A 22,947-nucleotide genomic window follows, 5' to 3' on the forward strand; every position below is an offset into this window, starting at 1 on the left:
CATCTCATTTCCTAGTGTTTCCCATTACCTCATTTTATTTTTGAATCAGTGGGATAGAAGGTAACACCCATTTACAAAGAAAATACCTGATAAGTGGCTATTTCCAGATGCGCTGCCACTCGCTTCATCTGGGCAGACATTCTAAAACTGCTGCACAGCATTCCCTCCACCAAATCATAGAAGCCATCCCCAGCCTCTTTTTCTAGCGAAGGTTTAAACAGAATCTCAGGAGGCGTGAGGAGCATCTGTGCTTGAAAAAATGGCACAGGTTTCAATTGTTTCTCCATATTCATCAGAAAGAAATCTAAGTCGTGCATGATGGCTTGAAAAAAGCCTTCTACCACAATGTCATCAATGAATTCTACATAAATCTTCCAGGTATCCAGACAAGGATTGGCTTTGAAGAGTTTCCTGTTTTCCTACAAACATAAATAGGAAAGGATGAGTATCAACAATAGTGAGTACAAAAATGAAAGCTCTCCATTTAAATATTTTGTTAAAAAAGGGACTGCATTTTTGTGCACAAGTCAGGAACATTTCAATGCTGCCTGTAGAACCCTAAGCTAAATAGTAAAGATCTAAGCAGGATGTTTTAACATTTATATCATTTACAAAGTACATTCAAAAGTCATTTTTAAAGGAAAAATAATTATGAAAACTGCTATCTTCAAATACAAACAAGAAATACTTGAGTTCCTAACACATTCTGTATGTACTGGACATAGGCTCCAGTTCTTGCTCAGTCCCTAACTACTAGGACATGGTCTTCCAGGGCCAAATGTGTTAATGAGGTTCCCCAAACTGGCCCTTCAGAGAACACTATTCTGGAACAACCCAAGGTCACTAAGTCAGCAAAGTGCTCTGTACTGCAGTCCTTTCTTGGAAATTCACTGTGCTACTATCCAAAGTTGACTTACGTTGGTTTAACCAAAACACAAAGAATACTTTGTGCAAAGCACTTATAAGCAGCCTATGGAATAGTAACCCAACTTGGAGAAAAGTGGCTTGGTGAAGTCAAAGCTCCCTCTGTACTCTAACAATATTGAGTTCTTCTACCTCGACATCTCCCAAGAGTGTGAGTAATGAGTAGGTCAGTAGGGCAGGACAGGGTCAGACAGATATGGTTTAAAACTGCTAGAGGCTGGGCATACAGTGTGGCAGGCCTAGAGACACAGATTTGGAAAGCTCAAGTGGGCAGCAAGGTTAATTCCAGAGACACCTTTCTGAGTGGCCAAGGTTACAAAGGCATTACAGTCCAGAGAGCAGATGCCCAACGCAGCAACTAGAGCATAGACAAAAGGAGACACTGGAATGAGAGGTGGCTATAAGGCAGACTACACTTTTTTTTTTCATCTTTTGTTCCTGTGGATACATGATGTAGGATTCAAAGGTGTGTGTTACATGCAAGAAGCAGAACTACAGAGGTGATAAAACTGGGCCAAGATGAGAAAGCTCTTTGAGGGATTTCTTGCCCTCAAACAAATTTAAGAACCTCTCCTTTGAGGAATGCTGTCTTGCCTGTCCAGGTAGAACCATTTGTATCTGTAGTATACGTGACCCACAGCCCTGGAGTTGGGCAGTAGACATCCTGGGGAGCTGTACACAGCAGTCTTGGCTCCTTTGTGTGTGCTAGAGAGGAGAATTATAGATCTGAGAGCTAAAAAAAAAAAAAAAAAAATCCTTAAAGACCATCTTGTTTAGTCTCTTCATTTTATTTTATTTTATTTTATTTTATTTTATTTTATTTTATTTTATTTTAAATGTTTTATTTATTTCTAGGAGAGAGAGAGAGAGACAGCGTGAGCAGGGGAGGGTCAGAGAGAGAGGGAGTCACAGACTGAAACAGGCTCCAGGCTCTGAGCTGGCAGTCAGCACAGAGCCCGACGCAGGGCTCATACCCACGAACCGCGAGATCATGACCTAAGCGAAAGTCGGACGCTTAACCGACTAAGCCACCCAGGCGCCCCTAGTCTCTTCATTTTAAAGATATAAAAACAAAGGCCTAAAACACACCAAGTGTCACACTGGTGGGAAGTTAGCAACTAAGCTAGGATGAGAAAAAGGACCTCTAGCCTCCCCAGGGTAGGTCTCTTCCAAACACATCACAGTACTGTACTGTGACTGCCTCACTGTTTATACTTTTTTTTTATCCCAAGATACCCACTTTATATACTGCAATTCCATTCACAAGAACTATTTTATTTTCAACAATATAAAGAGAAAGAGTGAAGAAGAGATTTGGGTCACTCAATACGGCTCAGGTCCCTTCCAGCCCCAGTTTTCCAAGGTCCGCCCTAACCCCTTCATCTTAGACTCTGACCACAGACTATCCCCTGGGATCCCACGGCCATACAGGGTACAGCACAAAAGGCAGAAACGATGCACCCTCTGCTGTATTTCCACAGCTTTCCCCCAAATGACACTCTTCAGTGGAAGTCTGAGAGCCAGACCTAAAATCATTTGCTGATACCAGGGGGGGGAAATCACTTAAAAGATACAACTTACAGGAACAATCATTTCCTCCCTATTTTCAAGTTGGCTTCTCTCAAGTTGGTACCTCTCCTCTGTTATCATACTAAGAACAGTATCTTAGTTTTTGACCTAAGGAAGAAAACATAGACTCCATTTATTAGAAAAATTCCAACCTTACTCTCCAAGAGGAACATCACAAAACCTTGTTTTGTAACCATTTCTAGTCAGGTATTGGCAATATTTTCAATGTATTTGAACCAAGATTCATGAATCTTACTGGCCTAAAACCCCCAGATTAACATACATTTTTTTTTATTATCTAGAAAATGTACCAGAAGAAACTAATTGCAATCCATCACCTACCCTCCATGAAACAGATTCTAATGCTTAAACAATTGCAGCGATGTCCTACAAGTCACAAAATAATTCACAGCATCCCAGGAAACAACTAGAAAAAGACAATGGCATGACTAAGATACTGCCTAAAAAATGACAAAGAAAAAAAAAGAAAAATCCAGATACATGCCTTCTTTACCTGTCAGAACATCCCTGCCCTGAGATTCTCTCAAGGCTGTCTGGGCCTTAGGTAAAGGCTTCAGAGGGAGAACGGCCCTAGCCACACCTTGGGTAATTTCAGCTGTCTAGCCTTCAGACTGTGATATTTTAAGCCCCCCGTCTGTGGTACTGTTACCGCAGCCCCAGAATACTCATACAGGCAGCAATCAGAGAAAGCAGGGACAAAGTCTTTGTCCGAGCAAGCTTTTATCAATAGGGAAACTTAAAACCTAGAAACTTCAGACAACCTTAGAAGCCAACAGGAACTTTCAAATCCATACTCATTTTTTTCTTTTTTGCTACTCTACACTCAACACAGTGTATCAAGTGCGCCACAAATCACGTTTTGGTGAGCAAGTCTGTTACCCTTCACACCCTATCTGCACTCTGCAACCTCATCTGGGGCGGGATGCCAGTCTCTCCTGGTTTTCTTCCACCGGTGTCATGTTCCTCTCTGCACCTTTGGCTGGTTCTTCTTCTTCCTCCCTGTCTCCTACGGGTAGTGTGCCCCCACAGACCTGCCCTTGTTTGCTTCTGTTCTCTAGCGCCACAGGCTCTTGGGGATCTCAGGAGCTTATATATCATGGCCGCCGACTTCTTTTTAACATGCTCTTCCGGTTTGGAGCCCTTTCCCAAACTCCAGAACTGGTAAATCTACCGCAAGTCCTCCTCATCTGACAGATGTCTCACATCGGGGGTGCCTGTGTGGCTCAGTCTGTTCATCGACTTCAGTTCAGGTCATGATCTCACAGTATGTGAGTTTGAGCCTCACATCAGGCTCTATGCTGACAGCTCAGAGCCTGGAACCTGCTTCAGGTTCTGTGTCTCCCTCTGTCTCTGCCCCTCCCTTGCTCATGTTCTATCTGTCTCTCTCTCAAAAACACACATTTTTTTTTTCAATGTCTAAGACTGAGATCTTTTCTTCCCGCCTGTTCTCTTGCTCACACAGCCTTTCCCACCTGAATGGATCATAACTTCATCTTTCCAGCGGATGGGCACCAAACTCTTAGAATAATCCTCAACACCTCCTTCTTTGATTTCCCACATCCAGCCTATTTTGGAATCCTGTTTGTTTTTACATAATTTAAAATATATTCAGAATCCAACCACTCCTAATCGTCTCCATAGTCACCTCCCTGATCCAGGCGCCACCATCTGTCGCCTAGATTACTGCCATAGTAACCCACCAGGCCCTCTGTCTTCCCTGTGGTCTAGTTTCAACAGGACAGCCAGACACTCTTCCAAATGGAAGTCAGGTACGTGTTTACTCTCCTTTCTGCCAAGTCCTGCAGTGAGTTCCCCACAAATCCCAGAGCAAAAGCCAGAGTCTGTACAAGGGCCAGTGAGGTCTCACCTGATGTGCCCGTCCCCGCCTCACACCTCATGAGTGTCTGATTTCAGCTCATTGTCTCCTCCACCTCACTACCCCCTTGGCTGTGTCACAGTCACCTCCCTGCTTTGTACTTAACGTGCGGGACATTCCTCCCTGAAGCTCGTTTCCTCTGCCTGGAATACTCTTCACCCAGAAGCCTGCAGTGCTGACTCCCTAACTTTGCTCACATCTTACTTTCTCATTTAGGCCTACCCCGCTCAATCCTATTTAAAACCCTAGCCCCAGGCCAGCACTCCAGATCTCCTGTGCTCTGCTCGAATTCTATCTTCCTTCTGCGGCTCTCAACCATTCTAACACCTGTGCCTGTGTCTGCTGTTTATTACCTCCCCCCTCACCAGGAAGGGAGCTCCAGAGAAGAAGGCGCTTTATTCTGTTCACTCAAGTATCTCAAGAATCTCAAAGAGTTCTGGGCCTATAGAAGCCACACCATAAGTATTTCTTGAAAAAGTTAATGATAAGGGGATACTAAACTATATAAGCAGAAATTTCTATATATATAGAACTTCTATATATATAGGAAATTTCTAACAGGAAAGCCATAGCTGGTTGCCCATTCTCCCACTAAGAGTTAGCCTAGAGACAAGTGTCTTCACTTCACACAGCAGAAAATGCAGGCCCTGTTTCTGTAAGACACAAAATTAAAAACCTTGGTTTCCAGTCTCCACTGGGGGCAAACCCCAGGCTCTGGTACTTTGTGATGGGTGCATGGGTGTATGTTGTGTGTGTGCACACGCATGTAGACTGGAGGATATCTCTGCTCTGCACAAAGGAGGATATCATGTCTGAGCACTGTGTCTGTCTATCAGATTCCATATAATAAATGCACTCAGAAGAAAATATTGAATTCGCTCTTTGCTTCCTGTTCTTTTTTTCATTATGAAGAATGAAAAACGTACTTCCCCATGTCCCCCTCACTCTGTGAGCACCACAGTCCTGTACTTGGCTGTCCTTTCTCTGGTTACTACAGATTAGGTGCAATGTTCCTGACTACAGCCAATGTCCACATGTAGGTACAAAGTCCCACTCCTTCCAAGACATTCCATAATGATTTTTCCTCTCCTAGATCATTCCTATCAGCTTCAATCACCCAAAAATATCAGCCAGTATTAAAAATAAAATCCTCCCAGGACATCTGGATGGCTGGGTCAGTTAAACATCTGACTCTTGATTTCAGCTCAGGTCATGATCTCATTGTCGTAAGACTAAACCCGTATCAGGCTCTGAGCTGACAGCACAGAGCCTGCTGGGGATTCTCTCTCTCTCTCTCTCTCTCTCTCTCTCTCTCTGCCCCTCCCCTGCTCACATATTCTCTACCTCTCTCTCTCTCTCAAAATAAATAAACTTTTAAAAACCTTAATTAAAAATAAATAAAACAATGGGGCGCCTGAGTGGCTCAGTCAGTTAAGCAGCCAACTTCCACTCAGGTCATGATCTCACAGTCTGGTAGTTCTAATCCCAACTCAGACTCTGTGCTGACAGCTCAGAACCTGGAACCTGCTCCAGATTCTGTGTCTCCCTCTCTCTCTTCCCCTCCCCTGCTCACACTCTCTCTCTCTCTCTCTCTCAAAAAGCAACATTTAAAAAATTTTTTTTTCCTTAAAAATAAATAAAATCCTCCTCATCCCTGACATGCCCCAGGCACTGTGCAGTTCTCAGTTTCCACCACCTAGAGCTCCTCAGTTTAGTGGCTTTCTGGTCTCATTTCTCCCATTCATTTCAATCACTTCAGTTTGGCTTCCATTCTATCATGTTAGCTCTGTCACGGTCATCAATGGCTTCCATGTTGGAATATCTGACTGCCAATCTTGGCCCTCATTTTCAGGTCGTAAATCAGGATGGGACAAAGTCAAATGCTTCCTCTTTCTTGAAATCCCTTCTTGACTGGCTTTCTAGGAAAGTGTTCCCTTGATTTTCTTCCTCCTTCACTCTGCTGGACCTTCCTTCTCCCTGGCCTCAGAGATGACTTCAAGGTCAGTCCTTGGGCCTCTCTTCTATCTACAATGAATCCCTCCACAAACTCAAGTAAGTCTGTGGCTTCCCAGATGACATACGTGCTCCTGACTCTCAATTCTATGTCACTGGCCTGGATTTCTAACCCCAAAGTCCAGACTCAACTGCAGTGCCACCTACTCAAAACATCCCCTTGAAGGTGCATCTCTAACCAACACAGCCCAAACCAAAGCCTCTCTTTTCACGCAAAAACTTTCTCACAGTCCTCCCTGTATCACTAAAGGGAAACTATAACTTTCTATTTGCTCAGACCAAACAATCTGAACTCCTCCTTGACATCACTCTCTCCTGATTCATTACAGCAAACCCTGTTAGCTCTACCTTCAAAATACATCCAGCATGACTGCCTCTATCATTACCCTTCTGACCCAAGCCATTATCACCTGAATTACTAATCTCCTAATGGTCTCTCTACCTCTTTCCACCTCCTTGCTCCCCAACCTCTGATTTATACTCAACAGGCCAACCTGTGAAATGGTCCCTGGCTGCCATTTCACCTCAGAGTAAAACCCAAACTTCTCATAATGGCCTGTCAGTCCCCTATGATGTGTCCTCAGTCCCTTCCAAACTTATCAGCTACTATTCTTCCCCATGTTAATTCTGCTTCAGGCATGCTGGCTCTCTAACTGATCCTTGGAACGGCCAACCATGTTCTTTCCTCCAACTTCTGCACTTTTCGCTACCTACAACATCCTTCTCCTGGTATCTATGTGGCTCACTCTCTTTCCCTGCTGGTTCTCTTCAGAACTGTTACCTTCATAAGGAGGTGTTTCAAACTACCTCATATAAAATACTCCCCCCACCCATCCAGATCAGCAAGGAAGAAGTCCAACTTTCACTATTTGCAGATGACATGATACTCTATATAGAAAACCCAAAAGCCTCCACCAAAAACTTCTAGAACCAGTACACGAATCTAGAGCAAAGTTGCAGGATACAAAATCAATGTGCAGAAATCTGTCACACTTCTATACACCACTAGCAAAGGAGCAGAAAAAGAAATCAAAGAATCTATCCCATTTGCAATTGCACCTCGAACAATAAGATACCTAGGAATAAGCCTAACTAAAGATGTAAAAGATCGATATTCTGAAAACTATAGACCACTTATGAAATACTTGAAGAAGACACAAAGAAATGAAAAACCTTTCCATACTCATGGATTGGAAGAATACTGTTAAAGTGTCTATACTATGCAGAGCAATCTACACATATAATGCAGTCCCTATCAGTATATCACCAGCATTCTTCACAGAGCTAGAACAAATAACCCTAAAATTTGTAGGGAACCACAAAAGACTAAATAGCCAAGACAATCCCAAAATATGAAAACAAAACTGGAAATATCATAATCCTGGAGTTCAAGCTACATTACAAAGCTGTAGTCATCAAGACGGTATGGTACTGACACAAAAACAGACACACAGATCAACGGAACAGAATATAGACTCCTGAAATGGACTCACAACTATATGGTCAACTAATTTCAACAAAGCAGGAAAGAGTATTCAGTGGGAAAAAGACAGTCTTCAACAAATGGTGTTGGGAAAATTGGATGGCTACATGCAACAGAATGAAACTGGACCACTTTGTTACACCACGCACACAAAAAAATTCAAAATGGATGAAAGACCTAAATGTGAGACAAGGAACCATCAAAATCTTAGAGGAGAACACAAGCAGCAACCTCTGTGACCCCAGCCACAGCAACTTCTTAGTAGACTTCTTACTCACTGAAGGTAAGGGAAACAAAAGCAAAAGGGAACTACTGGAACTTCATTAAGATAAAAAAAATTCTGCACAGTGAAATCAACAATCAACAAAACTAAAAGGCAGCCTACAAAATGGGAGAAGGTATTTGCAAATGATTTATCTGTTAAAAGGTTAGTAACTAAAATACATAAAGAACTTATCAAACTGAGCATCCAAAAAGAAACAACACAGTTATGAAATGGCCAGAAGGCATGAATAGACACTTTTCCAAAGAAGACATTCAGATGGCCAAGAGACACATGAAAATATGCTGAACATCATCAGGGAAATACAAATCAAAATCATGATGAGATACCACCTCACATCTGTCAGAATTACTAAAATTAACAACACAACAAACCACAGGTGTTGGTGAAGATGTGGGAAAGGGAAACCCTCTTGCACTGCTGGTGGGAATGCAAACTGGTTCAGCCACTCTGGAAAATAGTGTGGAAGTTCCTCAGAAAACTAAAAATAGAACTACCCAAGATCCAACAATTGTACTATTAGGTATTTACCTAAAGGATACAAAATACAGATTCAAAGGGGTACATGCACTCCAATGTTTACAGCAGCATCATCAACAATAGCCAAACTATGGAGAGCGCCCCAATTTCCATCAAACGATGAAAGGATAAAAGAGATGTGAGACACACACACACACACACACACACACACACAGGAATATTACTTGGCAATCAAAAAGAATGAAATCTTGCCATTTGCAATGATATGGATGGCGCTAAAATGTATCATGCTAAGTGAAATAAATCAACCAGAGAAAGATAAATACCATTACGATTTCACTCATATGTGGAATTTAACAAAACAGATGAACCCATGGAAAGTGGGGGGAATAAAGAGAGAAGAGAGGGAAACAAACCATAAGAGACTCTTAATGACAGACAATAGACTGAGGGTTGTTAGAAGGAGGTGGGTGGAAACTGGACTAGATGGGTGATGGGTATTAAGGAGGGCATGTGTTGTGATGATCACTGGATGCTAAGATAAGTCATGAATCACTGAATTCTACTGTCATCGATATTGTACTATATGTTAGCTAACTAGAATTTAAATTAAAAAAACATACCTCCCCTCCCAATGATTCCCTATTCTACCTGCTCTATTTTTTAACCATTTCGCCTATGACCAACTGACCTTTTCTGTATTTGTTATTTTCTCTCTTTTCCAACTAGAATGTAAGGTCCAAGAGATAAGGGACTTTTTGTTTGGCTGCTTTCATTTTTCTGCCTTGTTCTATTTTATTTTGTCTTCTCTTAAACAGATAACCCTAGAATAGTTTTAAAAATTCAAATATTTGTTAAAAAAAAAAAAAGAGTGACTACTGTCACCACCCTTAGAAGGTTCAGAGGGCGGCAGGAGATGATGCAGACAAGATGGCTGACACAGGCATTCCAGCAACAAGGCTAGCTATGAAGAGCTTGCCAAAGAGCGTGTGACTAGGACAAACACAAGGATTCCATCTCTATCCTTAGTGTTTCATCAAAGTATCTCACATTCCAAAAGGCAAGCAAGGCAAATTCCTCCATTTCAAATGCTTAACAAAACCATACATAAAGCTCTCTCAACTCTAAAAAAAACAATCTTATATTATAAGATTGTATAGGTCTGCTTCTTTCTCAACTAATTGAAAAGCTCTTCAATCTATTTCAAAACCTTACAAGCAATTACCTCCACCAAGTTATGTATCTTGCAGCCATCTTCCTGAATTAGCTTGTACTTTTTAGAAAACAAATCACTCTTATCCTCCAAAGTAAAGGCAGCCTCCTTCCTGTGCTCCCTCCGGGGAAGAAGCGTACACTCCGCCCACGCCTTCATGGTTTGCTGGATCACTTTAACATTGCTCTGTGCACGCTCAACTCTGTTTGCCAATTCTGACGTGGCTGTCTTCACCCTCTCGATGTATCCCCAGCAGTCATGCTGCCATGTCAGTGACGTCGCGGCTGCCTGTAGTTGCTCTTCCACGGCCCTCAGCTCATCTTCAACCAGAGGGTATTCCACTTCCAGAAGAGTCTGCTTCAGCTTATTGTATCCTTGTACAAGAAGCTCAAGATTTCCAATGTACTGAGCAAAGAAAATCCCCAAACAAAAAGTGCCAAATATGTTAAAGCTATGTATCTTAAAGGCATAAAAATACTATAGGTCTATATGTTAAGGATTACAAATCAAGATACTTTTTCTTGTATTCAGGGATGCCTAAGCGGCTCAGTCGGTTGAGCATCTGACTTTTGACTTTGGCTCAGGTCATGATCCCAGGGTCATGGGATCAAGCTCTGCAATGGGCTCCATGCTGAAAGTGGAGTCTATTTAAGATTCCTTCTCTTTCCCCCTCCACCCCTCTCCCCAGCTCATGAACACTCTCCCTAAAGAAAAAACAAACAAACATCAAGTAAACAAAAAAAACTAAACACCAAGTAAAAAAAAAATTCCATTCAAAAAATGCCCTAAAAACACTGACCTTTAAAATAGTGTTTCTTTTTTCAAAGATGGCTAACGCTGAATCTGGTAAGTTGGATTTCTTCAACATCAAAAGGTATTTCACTTCTCTCAATACAGCCACTAGCTATTAAAAGAAAATCAAGGATTATGATGCATTTTTTAAAAATATTTTTATTTATTTCCAGGAGAGAGAGAGAGACAGCGTGAGCAGGGGAGGGTCAGAGAGAGACGGAGACACAGACTCTGAAATAGGCTCCAGGCTCTGAGCTGGCAGTCAGCACAGAGCCCGACGCGGGGCTCCAACCCACGAACCGCGAGATCATGACCTAAGCGAAAGTCGGACGCTTAACCGACTAAGCCACCCAGGTGCCCCATGATGCATTTTAAGAATAGCATTCTCTTCTAACACACGTGAAAGTCCAAACACTTGAAATTGCATCCAATGATTACAATATTCTCCAATTGTCAAGGTAAAGAAGCTGCTGTTTCATATGCTTTTTAGGTAACAATCAGACATTCCCTGTGAAGTGGGAGTATAAATAATAAAGGTACATATCACTGGTTATGGCCCATAGTCAGAAGAAGAATTTAAGGGAAAGACAGCAACATGTACACATGGACATGTGAAATGGAAGGCCATGAATGGGCCTCAGTCTTTTCCAGTACCTTGTTACAATGTTTGCTTTGAAAACATAAATTTGTTCCAATGTGATACACTAGCAAGGTGAGCATACCACCAACTGTGTCTGTATTTATCTGCAATTTCATTAGCAAGTGTACTAAAAACTGCACCCAACTCAACTGGAAGGCTTAGAAATAGGCACGAGGCACCTGGGTGGCCATTTAAAATGTATAAAATAACGCTGTTATTCCTACTTTCCTTTTTAATTTCTATTTCAATTCCAGTTAGTTAACATACAGTATAGTATTAGTTTCAGGGGTACAATATAGTGATTCAACAGTTCCATACAACACTCAGTGCTCACCTATCCCCCCCCCCCACCTTCCCTAACCATCCGTTTGTTCTCTCTAGTTAAGAGTCTGTTTCTTGGTTTGCCTTTTTTTCCCTTTTTTTAAATTTGCATCCAAGTTCGTTAATGTATAGTGTAATAATGATTTCTGAAACAGAATTTACTGATTCATCACTCATATACATAACACCCGATGCTCATCCCAACAAGTGTCCTCCTTAATGTCCCTTGCCCATTTAGTCCCTCCCCACAGCCAACACCCCTCCAGCAACCCTTAGTTTGTTCTATTTAAGAATCTCTTATAGTTTGGGGGGAACTGGGTGGCTCAGTCGGTTGGGCGTCCGACTTCAGCTCAGGTCATGATCTCATGGTTTGTGGGTTCGAGCCCCTTATTGGGCTCTGTGCTGACAACTAGCTCAGAGCCTGGAGCCTGCTTCGGATTCTGTGTCTCCCTCTATCTCTGACCCTCCCCTGCTCTCTCTCTCTCTCTCTCAGAAATTAAAAAAAAAAAAATCTCTTATGGTTTGTCTCTCTATTTCTACATTATTTTTGCTTCCCTTCCCTTATGTTCATCTGTTTTATATTTTAAATTCCATGTATGAGTATAGTCCTATGACATGTCTTTCTGACTTATTGACTTCACTTAGCATAATATAATCTAGTTCCATCCAGATTGTGGCACATGGCAAGATTTCATTCTTTTTGATTGCCGATAAATATTCCAGTGTGTGTGTGTGTATACACGTGTACATATAGGTATATATGTAAACGTGTATACACACATGTATATACATGCACATATATACACACATGTATATATATGCATATGAGTGTACATACATACATACACACACAATGGAGTATTTCTCAGCAATCAAAAAGAATGAAATCTTGCCATGTGCCACAACACGGATGGAATGCTATCAATTCATCAGTCAATGGACATTTGGGCTCTTTCCAGGCTTTGGCTATTGTCAATAGCGCTGCTATAAATACTGGGCAGCATATGCCCCTTTGAAACATCACAGCAGTATCTCTTGGAATATATACCTAGTAGTGGAATTGCTGGGTCACAGAGTAGTTCTATTGTTTATTATTTGAGGAACCTCCATACTGTTTTCCAGAGCAACTGCACCAGTTTGCATTCCCACCCGCAGTACAAAAGGGTTCCTCTTTCTCCTCATCCTCAACATCTGTTGTTGCCTGAGTTGTTAATCTTAACCATTCTGACAGGTGGTACCGCATCATGGTTTTGATTTGTATTAACCTGACAATGAGTGAAGTTGACCATCTCGTCATGTGTCTGTTAACCAGCTAGATACTTTATCCAGAAGTGTCTTTTACCAATTTCTTCACTGGATTATTTCTGGGTGTTGAGTTTGGTCAGTTCTTTATACATTTTGGATACTAACCCTTTTTCTGACAGGTTATTTGCAGATATCTTCTCCCATTCCATCAGCTGACTTTCAGTTTTGCTGTTTCCTTCAATGTGCAGAAGCTTTTTATCTTGATGAGGTCCCAAAACTTCAATTTTGCTTTTGTTTCCCTTGCCCCCAGAGATATGTCTAGTAAGAAGTTGCTGCAGCTGAGGTCACAGAGGTTGTTGCCTGTTTTCTCTTCTAGGATTTTGATGGCTTCCTGCCTAATATATAGGTCTTTCATTCGAGTTCATTTTTGTGTATGGTGTAAAAAAGTGGTCCAGGTTCATTCTTCTGCATGTTGCTGTCCAGTTCTCCCAAAACCATTTGCTGAAGAGATTGTCTTTATTCCGTTGGATATTCCTTCCTGCTTTGTCAAAGATGAGTTGGCCATAAGTTTGTGGGTCCATTTCTGGGTCCTCTATTCTGTTCCACTGATCTATGTGTCTGTTGTGCCAGTACCATACTGTTTTGATGATTATGGCTTTGTAATACAGCTTGAAGTTTGGAATTGTGATGCCTCCAGCTTTGGTTTTCTTTCTCAGGATTGCTTTGGCTATTCACAGTCTTTCTGGATCCATGTAAATGTCCACTCTAGATCTGTGAAGAATGCTGGCATTATTTTGATAGGGAATGCATGGAATATGTCAATTGCTTTGGGTAGTATTGACATTTTAACAATGTTTGTTCTCCCCATCCATGTGCATGGAATGTTTTTCTTTCTTTTTTGAGGCGGGGCGGGGAGGGGGGGGATCTTCAATTTCTTTCATAAGCTTTCTATAGTTTTCAGTGTACAGATCTTTCACCTCTTTGATTGGGTTTATTCCTAGGTATTTTACGGATTTCAGTGCAACTGTAAATGCAATCGATTCCCTCGTTTCTCTTTCTGCTATTTCATTATTGGTGTATAGAAATGCAACCAATTTCTGCACATTAATTTTATATCCTGTGACTTTGCTGAATTCATGGATCAGTTCTAGTTTTTTGGTAGTCTTGTGAGATTTCCACTTAGAGTATCACATCATCTGCAAAGAGTGAAAGTTTGACTTTCTTCTGGCCTATTTGGATGCCTTTTCTTTCTTTGTGTTGTCTGACTGCTGAGGCTAGAACTTCGAACACTATGTTGAATAACTGGTGAGAGTGGACATCTAGTGTTCCTGACCTTAGGGGGAAAGCTCTCAGTTTCTCCCCACTGAGGATAGTATTAGCTGTGGGTTTTTCATATATGGCTTTTATGATCTTGAGGTAATACATTCCTATTTTTTTAATGTACTGCTTACAGGTGTTTTTTTTTTTTTTTTTTTTTTAGTTTATTTATTTTGAGAGAGCAAGTGAGGGAGGGGCAGAGAGAAAGGGGGAGAAAGAACGTCAAGAAGGCTCCATTCTATGCACAGAGCCATACAAGGGGCTGGATCATGACCAAGAGGTCACAGCCTGAGCTGGTATCATCAGTAAGACAACCAACCAAGCCACCCACTCATCCCTTGCTTACAACTCTTCAAGTATGACAACCCTAACCTCATCTCCCCATAAGCCCAGGACTTTTTACTGTGCAATTTTTTCTGAGTGCAGTGATTTTAGAATGCGTATGTCATGTTGTAGCAGAAACGACTGTACCTCTAAATCACAGGTTCTGAGGAAAAGACTTCACAACACATTTTTAAGGTAAATCAGTTGACTCCCTTAGGTTGTCACACCAGAGGTTAACTATTAACATATAGTCTGTGTTTTTATAATCACTTTAGGTACAATCACAGGAATTATCCCTGGAACATCTCAGGAATTGAGTTTCTGTAAGCTGGTTTTATGAAATCAGGGATGAAAGAAATCCTCAGTTCTTGAGGTCATGTATTTATATGCATGTGCTAAGGTTTGTAAACATAATTAAGTGATGCTATTCTTTGTACTATTTTAGGGCAACAGATCAGAATTTGGGTGCAGATTATGACAATCAAATCCAGAGAGGCTCATTTCCTACCTAGGCATACAATCGAACTGACATGAAAGGGCAATCACTAAAAAACAGTGTATAATCTTCACTATCTAAAAAATTAGCCAAATTTTACACATCTTTTTTATAATAGCAACTTACAAATAGGTATTTTTATATGTTTGCCCTTTCCTGTAAAACATAGTCTTTTAGGTAAATAGACAAGTTTAGGACTGCATGGGCAGCTCAGTTGGATAAGTGACCAACTCCTGATTTTGGCTCAAGTCATGATCATATGGTACGTGGGATCAAGCCCTGCATGGGACTCATGCTGACAGTACAGAGCCTGCTTAGAATACTCTCTCCTTCTCCCCTTGCTCCTCTCCCACTCGTTCTCTGTCTCTCTCTCTCTCTCTCTCTCTCAAAATAAATAAATATTAAGTTTTCTTATGGTCTCCTACCAAGCTTTCAAAGTGGGAAATAGGTTAATATACATACATGCCTACATATATATCATTTATCAAATATATAAACGATACATAATGTTCAGAGTACATTATATATAAACATATACAAATATATATAATTACTATTAAACTTCCCACATTTTCATTACATTATCATCATTTATATAACAGGTAATGAACTTTTGAGGAAATAAACTTACTCAGAGAATTTGTGAATTTTTTTCCTTATTATGTGGAGTATCATAAGATAAAAAAAGATCTCTTCAATACAGGTAATTTTCATCCTGGATACTATTTAGCCATTCATATTATTTGGGGCATTTATATGTTGTCTTGTGTTTTTCTGAAAACTATTTTATAAAAATTACTAATTTAACATATTAGAGTTTATTGTCCCTTTGAAAGATATTATGACAAATCATTTACCATTATCCACCCAAAGCATTAAAAAATGTCTCTCATTCCATACATTTTGAGGACTCTCCAAATCTTAACTTACATGATAAAATTTTAATGAACTAAAAACAAAGAGAATTCAAGCCAGAAAACTCTGATAAAAGACTAATGATCACATTCAACTGAGCTAACATTTATTAGGTCTTATGACACGTCACACACCATGCTGGAAACAGAACACAAAGGTAAAATGTAACAGACCCTACTCTCAACTCATTATTCAGTGAAGGTGGAAGTGGTCATTACAAGACAAAACAAACAATAATTAATACAGCATTTGGGTAACAAATCTCTAAAACAATCTATTAATTGTTTTCAGGGGGCACCTGTGTGGCTCAGTTAGTTCAGCATCCAACTCGATTCAGGTCACAGTCTCGTGGTTCATGGGTTTGAGCTTGGCATTGGACTGGCTGCCGTCAGCGTGGAGCCTAGTTCAGATCCTCTGTCCCCCTTTCTCTCTGCCCTTCACCCACTGGTGCTCTCTCTCTTCTCTCAAAAATAAATATATTTTTAAAAATATATTTCCAGTTATATTCCTTGTAGCACTGACATTCTCCCAAAATTAAATATAAATGACTAGAAGTATCAGAGATTAACTTGTAATAAAAACAGCATCTATAAAACAACTTACAAACATCAAACCCCTACCTTTCGGTCAAAGTTGACACTGAGAAGACCATTTATGGCACTGAATTTAACCAAGGGTTGATTCAAATTGAATTCACAGATTTCATCAACGTTACTTTTCCATTCATCATAGATAGAATTTTCAAATTGGTCTAGCAAAGTTGTCATTTCAGTATACTTCTGATAAACTACGGCATCATCAGGACTTTCCAAGAATCTGTAGGAATATGATTTTTCTTCTTTTCTATTTATTAGATATCAGCTTGACTACTTTACAATATACAATAGAAAGTATGATAAAATGCACTATAAAAAACATGAATAGAAATAAATGCCAAATAATGGTTATGAATTGTTGTTGCCTTAAAAGACAGTTATGAAATTAAAAGAACTCCAAAGACGTAACTCTATGTCAACGTCAGAAAGTTACCAATTCCAACAAAGAAAAGAGGAAAGTACAGAAAGTCTACAAAATAAAAGGAGTGCTAGTTACTCAAGAAAAGTAACAAAAAGCTACCCACATATTGTAGTGAAAAGGAAAAGTGAAAAATTATGTATGGACCTAAAGAGATGAAGTTTTAAGAGTCCCACTGCATGTATTTTAAAAGCATGGGGATGAATCCTTCTCAATGAACTGAGCCAATGAAGAGTTAAATAGGGCAATGACTCTTTAAGTGCTAAAATAAACAGCTCCCTGACTTCCATAAAATTTGCCTGTTTCATTAGGATGGTTTTACCATGAAATAAGCCTAATAACTTACAAATACCGGAGAGATGCAAAACTGGACCAAAATGTTTGAAGTCGTTCAAGGACCTCCTCAGCCCATTTGATATTGCCTGCGGTAAAAGGCATATTCCTGTGGAGAACTACATTTCCATATTTAATCTGCAAATTGATATTTTGGTGAAGAGGAAGAAAGGAAATATTTAATCAGAATGCATTCCAACCTTGTAAGCAATTGTTCATTTTGGTAGTTTTACAATACAAATACATAAAATGTATGTGTTATGAACTTGATTAGTAGAGTTATAGTCCTAAGCCAAGTTCATCTGCATAAGGAAACAAATTAAATGAAGGCATAAAAGGTTTAGTGCTCATATCTAATCTTTAGGTATCACTAAATCAAGTCCCAAATGATGGCCATCACCCGCAAAAATGATGCTGTGGATGCGTTCAACGTCACCCCCTACTTACCTGCTTCATGTGTTCATTATACAACTGCTTACACATATCCAACTCCACGTCAAACATATGCACTAGTGTGTTATAATGTGGGCTGAAGATTTCCATGACAACCGGTTTCTCTAGAAAATTCCCAAATACGGTCAAAAGCTGTAGAAAAATCAAAGTTAGAAGGTTACGAACTGTGAGGGTTTTAACACAAGTACTCCATTATTTCCCTCCATTAAACCTCCTATAGGACTAGAGATAAAGCAGAAATCTAGAACCCTCCAAGAATCCTAAAGGACCTCCAAAATGAAAACATTTTTCCAAAAAAGCAAACGCTAACTGTGAAGTAATTTCCCTGCCTCAGCAGAAAATGAGAGGAGTCTGAAACTAACTACTGTCTAGCAGCAATCCCTGCTCACAGATGACACTATTTTCACCTGCTGGGCACCAGGAAATGTTTCAAAAGACTGTGCAGATATAAGAACAGAAGCAAAACGTATGTTCTCTTTATTTGTTCTCTCCTCCTACACATACGCTCTAATGATATAAGAATATCCATATAGAGGACCTCCAGCTTACACCTTTAAACAATTATGCCAGGGGCACCTGGGTGGCTCAGTTGGTTATGCATCCGACTCTTGATTTCAGCTCAGACCATGCTCTCAAGGTTTGGTGAGTTTGAGTCCCTCAACAGGCTCTGGGCTGACAGTGTTGAACCTGCTTGGGATTCTCTGTCTCCCCCCCAACCCCCACACAAGCTGTCTCTGTTTCTGTCAAAATAAATAAATAAACATAAAAATAATAATAGTAGTAATTATGCTGAATGGTGTGACTGCCCTGTACATGCCAGCCATGCTGCCTGACACACCACCCAGCTGCCCCCCACACTGCGGCCTGCGGCAGCAGCAGTGACTGCTCCAAGGGCAACTACTCCACAGGCAGACAGTTCCTCTGACATGAGTGTCCTACCTCAAGTGAATGCCTTGAACTCACCACATTCTCTCCTCCTCCAGAAAAGAACTGGGGCAAGGCAGACTGAACTTACCGTGGCAAAATGAAGTGTGAACAACAACTATTAGCAAGTGGAGGAAACCAATGAAGAGGGAGACAGAAGAAAAAGACGTGGACTGGAACAGAATCACATCACCAGCAAGCAGGACAGTAAAGGTGCTTCAACTCTCCTCACTCAGCCCATGCTCCCCACCCAGATCCAAATGAACTTTCACCACCAGTTTCCACAATGCTCAGCTACCTGGGGAGCCTAACCTTGGATCCCCATTAGCCTCCTGCCTGACTGTCTGTCCCATGTGGATCCTTCTGGGTGCCAACATCAGACAGCTCTCCTTGCAAGCAAAGTGATACAATTAAAATGCACACTTTCATATAAGCAGTGTTTAAATAATGCTTGCAAGGTGCCAGGTACTGCATTTTAAGGGCCTTAAAATGTTGTTACCATATGTTTCACATGAGAAAACTGAGTTGTGGAGAAGGAGTCATTTCCCCAAATTCACTCAACTAGTGGCAGGGCTGCCATTTGGCAGTGGGTGCCAGGGCCTGTGCTTCCCTGTACAGGCCCTCAACAACCAAGGGGCAACTTAAAATTATTTTGTTACTTGCTTACTCTGTGTGGGCATTCATCAAATGTTAGTTAGGAGACCTGTTAATACAGATATTTCTTTAAAAGAAGATATCTCCTCAAAGTCAGTAATTATCATCAAGATGGCACAAAACTATAAATCAATGTCTATGCCTTCCAAGTAACACGGCCAAAAAGAAAATTGTTACTTCTCTGAGAGAAATAATAGGTGTTCCTCAAAATTTGTTTTCTTTAAACAACTGTGGGTGAGGATTGGGGGGGGGGGGGGGGGAAGCAATGCTCATACACTGTTGGTGGGAATACAAACTGGTGTGGCCATACTGTATGATCCAGTAATTGCACTACTGGGTATTTACCCAAATACTGAAACACTAATTTGAAAAGATAGATGCACTGCTATGTTTACTGTAGCATTATTTACAAAAGCAAAATATGAAACCAACCCAAGTGTCCATCAACAAATGAATGGATAGAGATGTGGTAAATATACAATAGAATATTACTTAGCCATAAAAAAGAATGAAATCTTGCCATTTGCAACAGCATAGATGGATCTAGAGGGTATAATGTTAAGTAAAATAAATCACCCAGAGAAAGTCAAATAGCCTATGATTTCATATATATGGAATTTAAGAAAAAAAAGAAAAAAATAGACTGAAAAAAGAGAACTGGTAGTTAGCAGAGAGGATGCTGGGTATAGGATGGATGAAATAGTTGAAGGGGATTAAGAGTACACATACGAGGAACACTGAGTAATGTACAGAATTTGGATTGTTTATTGGGGTTTTTTTTTGTTTTTTGGTTTTTGTTTTCTTTTGAGAGAGAGAGGGAGGGAGGGTGTGAGTGAGCATGAGTCGGGGAGGGGCAGATAGAGAGGGGGAATCTCAAGCAGGCTCCAGCCCAAGGCAGACACTGACTCAGGGCTTGATCTCACAACCAGGAGATCATGACCTGAACTGAAATCAAGAGTTGGATGCTTAAGCAACTGAGTTAAGTAACGTAATGTACAGAATTGCTGTGCACCTGAAACTAATGTAACACTGTATGTTAATTACACTGGAATTAACTTTAAATAAGGGCGGGGGGAGGACCCTATTCTTTAAAAACAGCTTCACTGTTAACATTTTCTAAGTATTTACATAAACTACATTCACTGGGAGGAAAAACAGCAAAAAAATTGTACAAAGTAAAATGTAGATTTAACCCTATCTTAGAGGTCAGACACATTGGGCTTTTTTCTCCTGGTAATATCAGTTCTAACTACTATAGAAACTGCTCAACGTTTTTAAACCTGCTCGGTTAGCTGCTACCTAGCAAAATGCAAATAAACTTTCTCCTTACAGCCACTATTTTGTTGACTTTGGATTTCGTGTTAACATTCAGAAGCAAACACTGACTCATATTCAACAAAGAAGTGTAACCCTCCAACAGCAGGGAATGCATTTACTTCCCAGCATGCTCTTTCAAACACTTACCATACTGACCACAACTGAAATACCAGAAGCTTCCCAACTGCTCTCATCCTGCCTACCTGATATGTTTAGTGAGACTTGACTCCAAGTATAAAAGAGAAAAGATTCAGGGGCTATGGGGAGGTTGTAGAACCAGAAAATAGTAGGAGGAAAAGTCTTAACCATTTAGGTGGTGCACACGATCAATATCTAAAAACTACCCTCTGGGATAAGAACTATGGTCACTTGCAGCTCTTGCTTCCTTGTCATAACGGCACTGAGAGCTATTTTATAAAGAACATAATAAACACTTTCCTTCGTATCAACCTCAAAAGATTAAAAGTGGACTCCCACGGCATGTTTCTTCTCCTAAATACCTCACGTGAGGTCTGTAAGATCTACCTCAATTTCCTACTTCTCACTTTCACTACATAACAGGGCTTTTCATAAGGCTGTCGCCCACCATTCAAGGACCAGATATTTTTTTCCTAGGTTTGCCTCTTTCCACAGTGTTTTTAATCTGTTGGCACTTGAACCATTACACCCTTCACCATTTTATTGTTTTCAGTTTTACTGTCTGAGGACTCCTCTAGATACTTTAACTCATACGCTTCAGTCTACCTTCATGCAGACACACTAAATTTCAGAGAAACATTCATTAGTGTTTGGCTCTGTTTTGTTTTTTATTGAGTGTCAACACTGTAGGCTTTGAACTACAGCTTCACATTAGAGGAGAACAGTGTTTGGGTCTAGTGTCCTTCCTGGTCACGTCTTTGCCAAGAGCAGGCATGAATCACGGTCTTTGGAGAACCATCTGCAAATATTTACTCCCTGGGACCCAACAGCAAATGGTCAGGGTTCATCATCCTGTACCTGGGCTAGAAATCATTTTTCCCTCAATATGAGAGAATTTTCCTGTGATTTTTCTCCTTTGCCACTTCTCTCCCTGCAGCCTACCCTCAGCAGTGTATCATTCTGTTACAATGACGACCAGACAGTCCACCCAACCTCAAGCAGTTATTAAGTGTTTGCTTTACAAGACACTAAAGGAAGGGATCTAAATATAACAAAAAATGTAAAATGATGTCCCACCCCTGCAGAGCTACCAGGCGGGAGCTCATGTTAGATGCTTCCATAGACAAGATACAAATATGTAGAAAGTTGAAGAAAAAATACGTGACAAAAAGACAAAGTTGTTTAGAAAAAAATAAGTGGCACACACTAGAATAGAATCCATACCAACTGGTGTTCTAAGGGAAGAAGAGAGACTTGAATTAGAAAAGGTAGGTGGGGCACCTGGGTGACTCAGGTCATGATCTCACGGTTAGAGAGTCCAAGCACTGTATCGGGCTCACTGCTGTCAGGCCAGAGCCCACTTCAGATCCTCTGTCTCTCTCTCTCTCTCTCTCTCTCTCTTCCCTTTCCCAAGTTGCACTCTTTCTTTCTCTCTCAAAAATAAACATAATTTTAAAAATGTTTATGTATTTACTTTTGAGAGAGAAAGAGAATGCACGCACAAGTGGGCTGGGGAGAGGGAGGGAAAGAGGAAGAGGGGGGAAGGGGGGAGGAGGGAGAGAGACAGAGAGAGAGAGAGAGGGAGAGAGATACAGAATCCAAACCAGGCTCCAGACTTCAAGATGTCAGTACAGAGCCTGACACAGGGCTGGAATTCACAAACTGTGAGATCATGACCTGAGATGAAGTCAGACACTTAACTGAGTCATCCAGGTGCCCCATTTTAGTTTTTAAGTTTATTTATTTGTGAGTGAGTGAGTGAGTGAGTGAGTGAGTGAGTGAGAGAGAGAGAGAGAGAGAGAGTAAATGAGCAGGGAAGGGGCAGACAGGGAGAGAGAAAATCCCAAATAGGTTTTGCTCTCAGCACAGGGCCAGACACAGGCGTGAACTCACAAACCATGAGATCCTGACCTGAGCCAATGTCGGATGCTTAACCGACTGAGCCACCCAGGCACCCCAATATTTTTTAAAAAAGGTTTTAGTAACAATAACAACAGGTAGGAGCCTCTGTAAAAAAAAAAAATCATCTACATTCTTTCCTCTAGTTATAAAAGCATGAAAAACAAAGTAGCTCCAGTAACAGAGAGTAGAGTATGATACACTACTACACTCCCATTACAAACATAGTATTGAATTCTGCTATAAAAGAAAATATTTATGGTTGATTGCTAAGTGAAAAAGGTTACCAAGGAGGGCCAGCAT

At 40.6% G+C, this 22,947-nt stretch overlaps 1 protein-coding gene across 1 annotated transcript in view; it reads right to left on the minus strand.

The window, feature by feature from the left end:
• The window catches only part of DNAH11 (dynein axonemal heavy chain 11), a 353,093-nt gene that overhangs the window by 278,999 nt on the left and 51,147 nt on the right, over positions 1-22,947 (minus strand). Inside the window, exons 10-15 of the mRNA XM_039238848.1 lie at positions 17,707-17,844; positions 17,273-17,397; positions 16,533-16,728; positions 10,662-10,766; positions 9,875-10,267; positions 87-419 (exon numbers count right to left, since the gene is read on the minus strand). Of these exons, the coding sequence (XP_039094779.1) occupies positions 87-419; positions 9,875-10,267; positions 10,662-10,766; positions 16,533-16,728; positions 17,273-17,397; positions 17,707-17,844 (1,290 nt within the window). The remainder of the gene's footprint in view (positions 1-86; positions 420-9,874; positions 10,268-10,661; positions 10,767-16,532; positions 16,729-17,272; positions 17,398-17,706; positions 17,845-22,947) is intronic.

The sequence above is a fragment of the Hyaena hyaena genome, unplaced genomic scaffold (assembly GCF_003009895.1).
Source record: "Hyaena hyaena isolate Hyena2069 unplaced genomic scaffold, ASM300989v1 scaffold_149, whole genome shotgun sequence".
Classification (NCBI taxonomy): domain Eukaryota; kingdom Metazoa; phylum Chordata; class Mammalia; order Carnivora; family Hyaenidae; genus Hyaena; species Hyaena hyaena.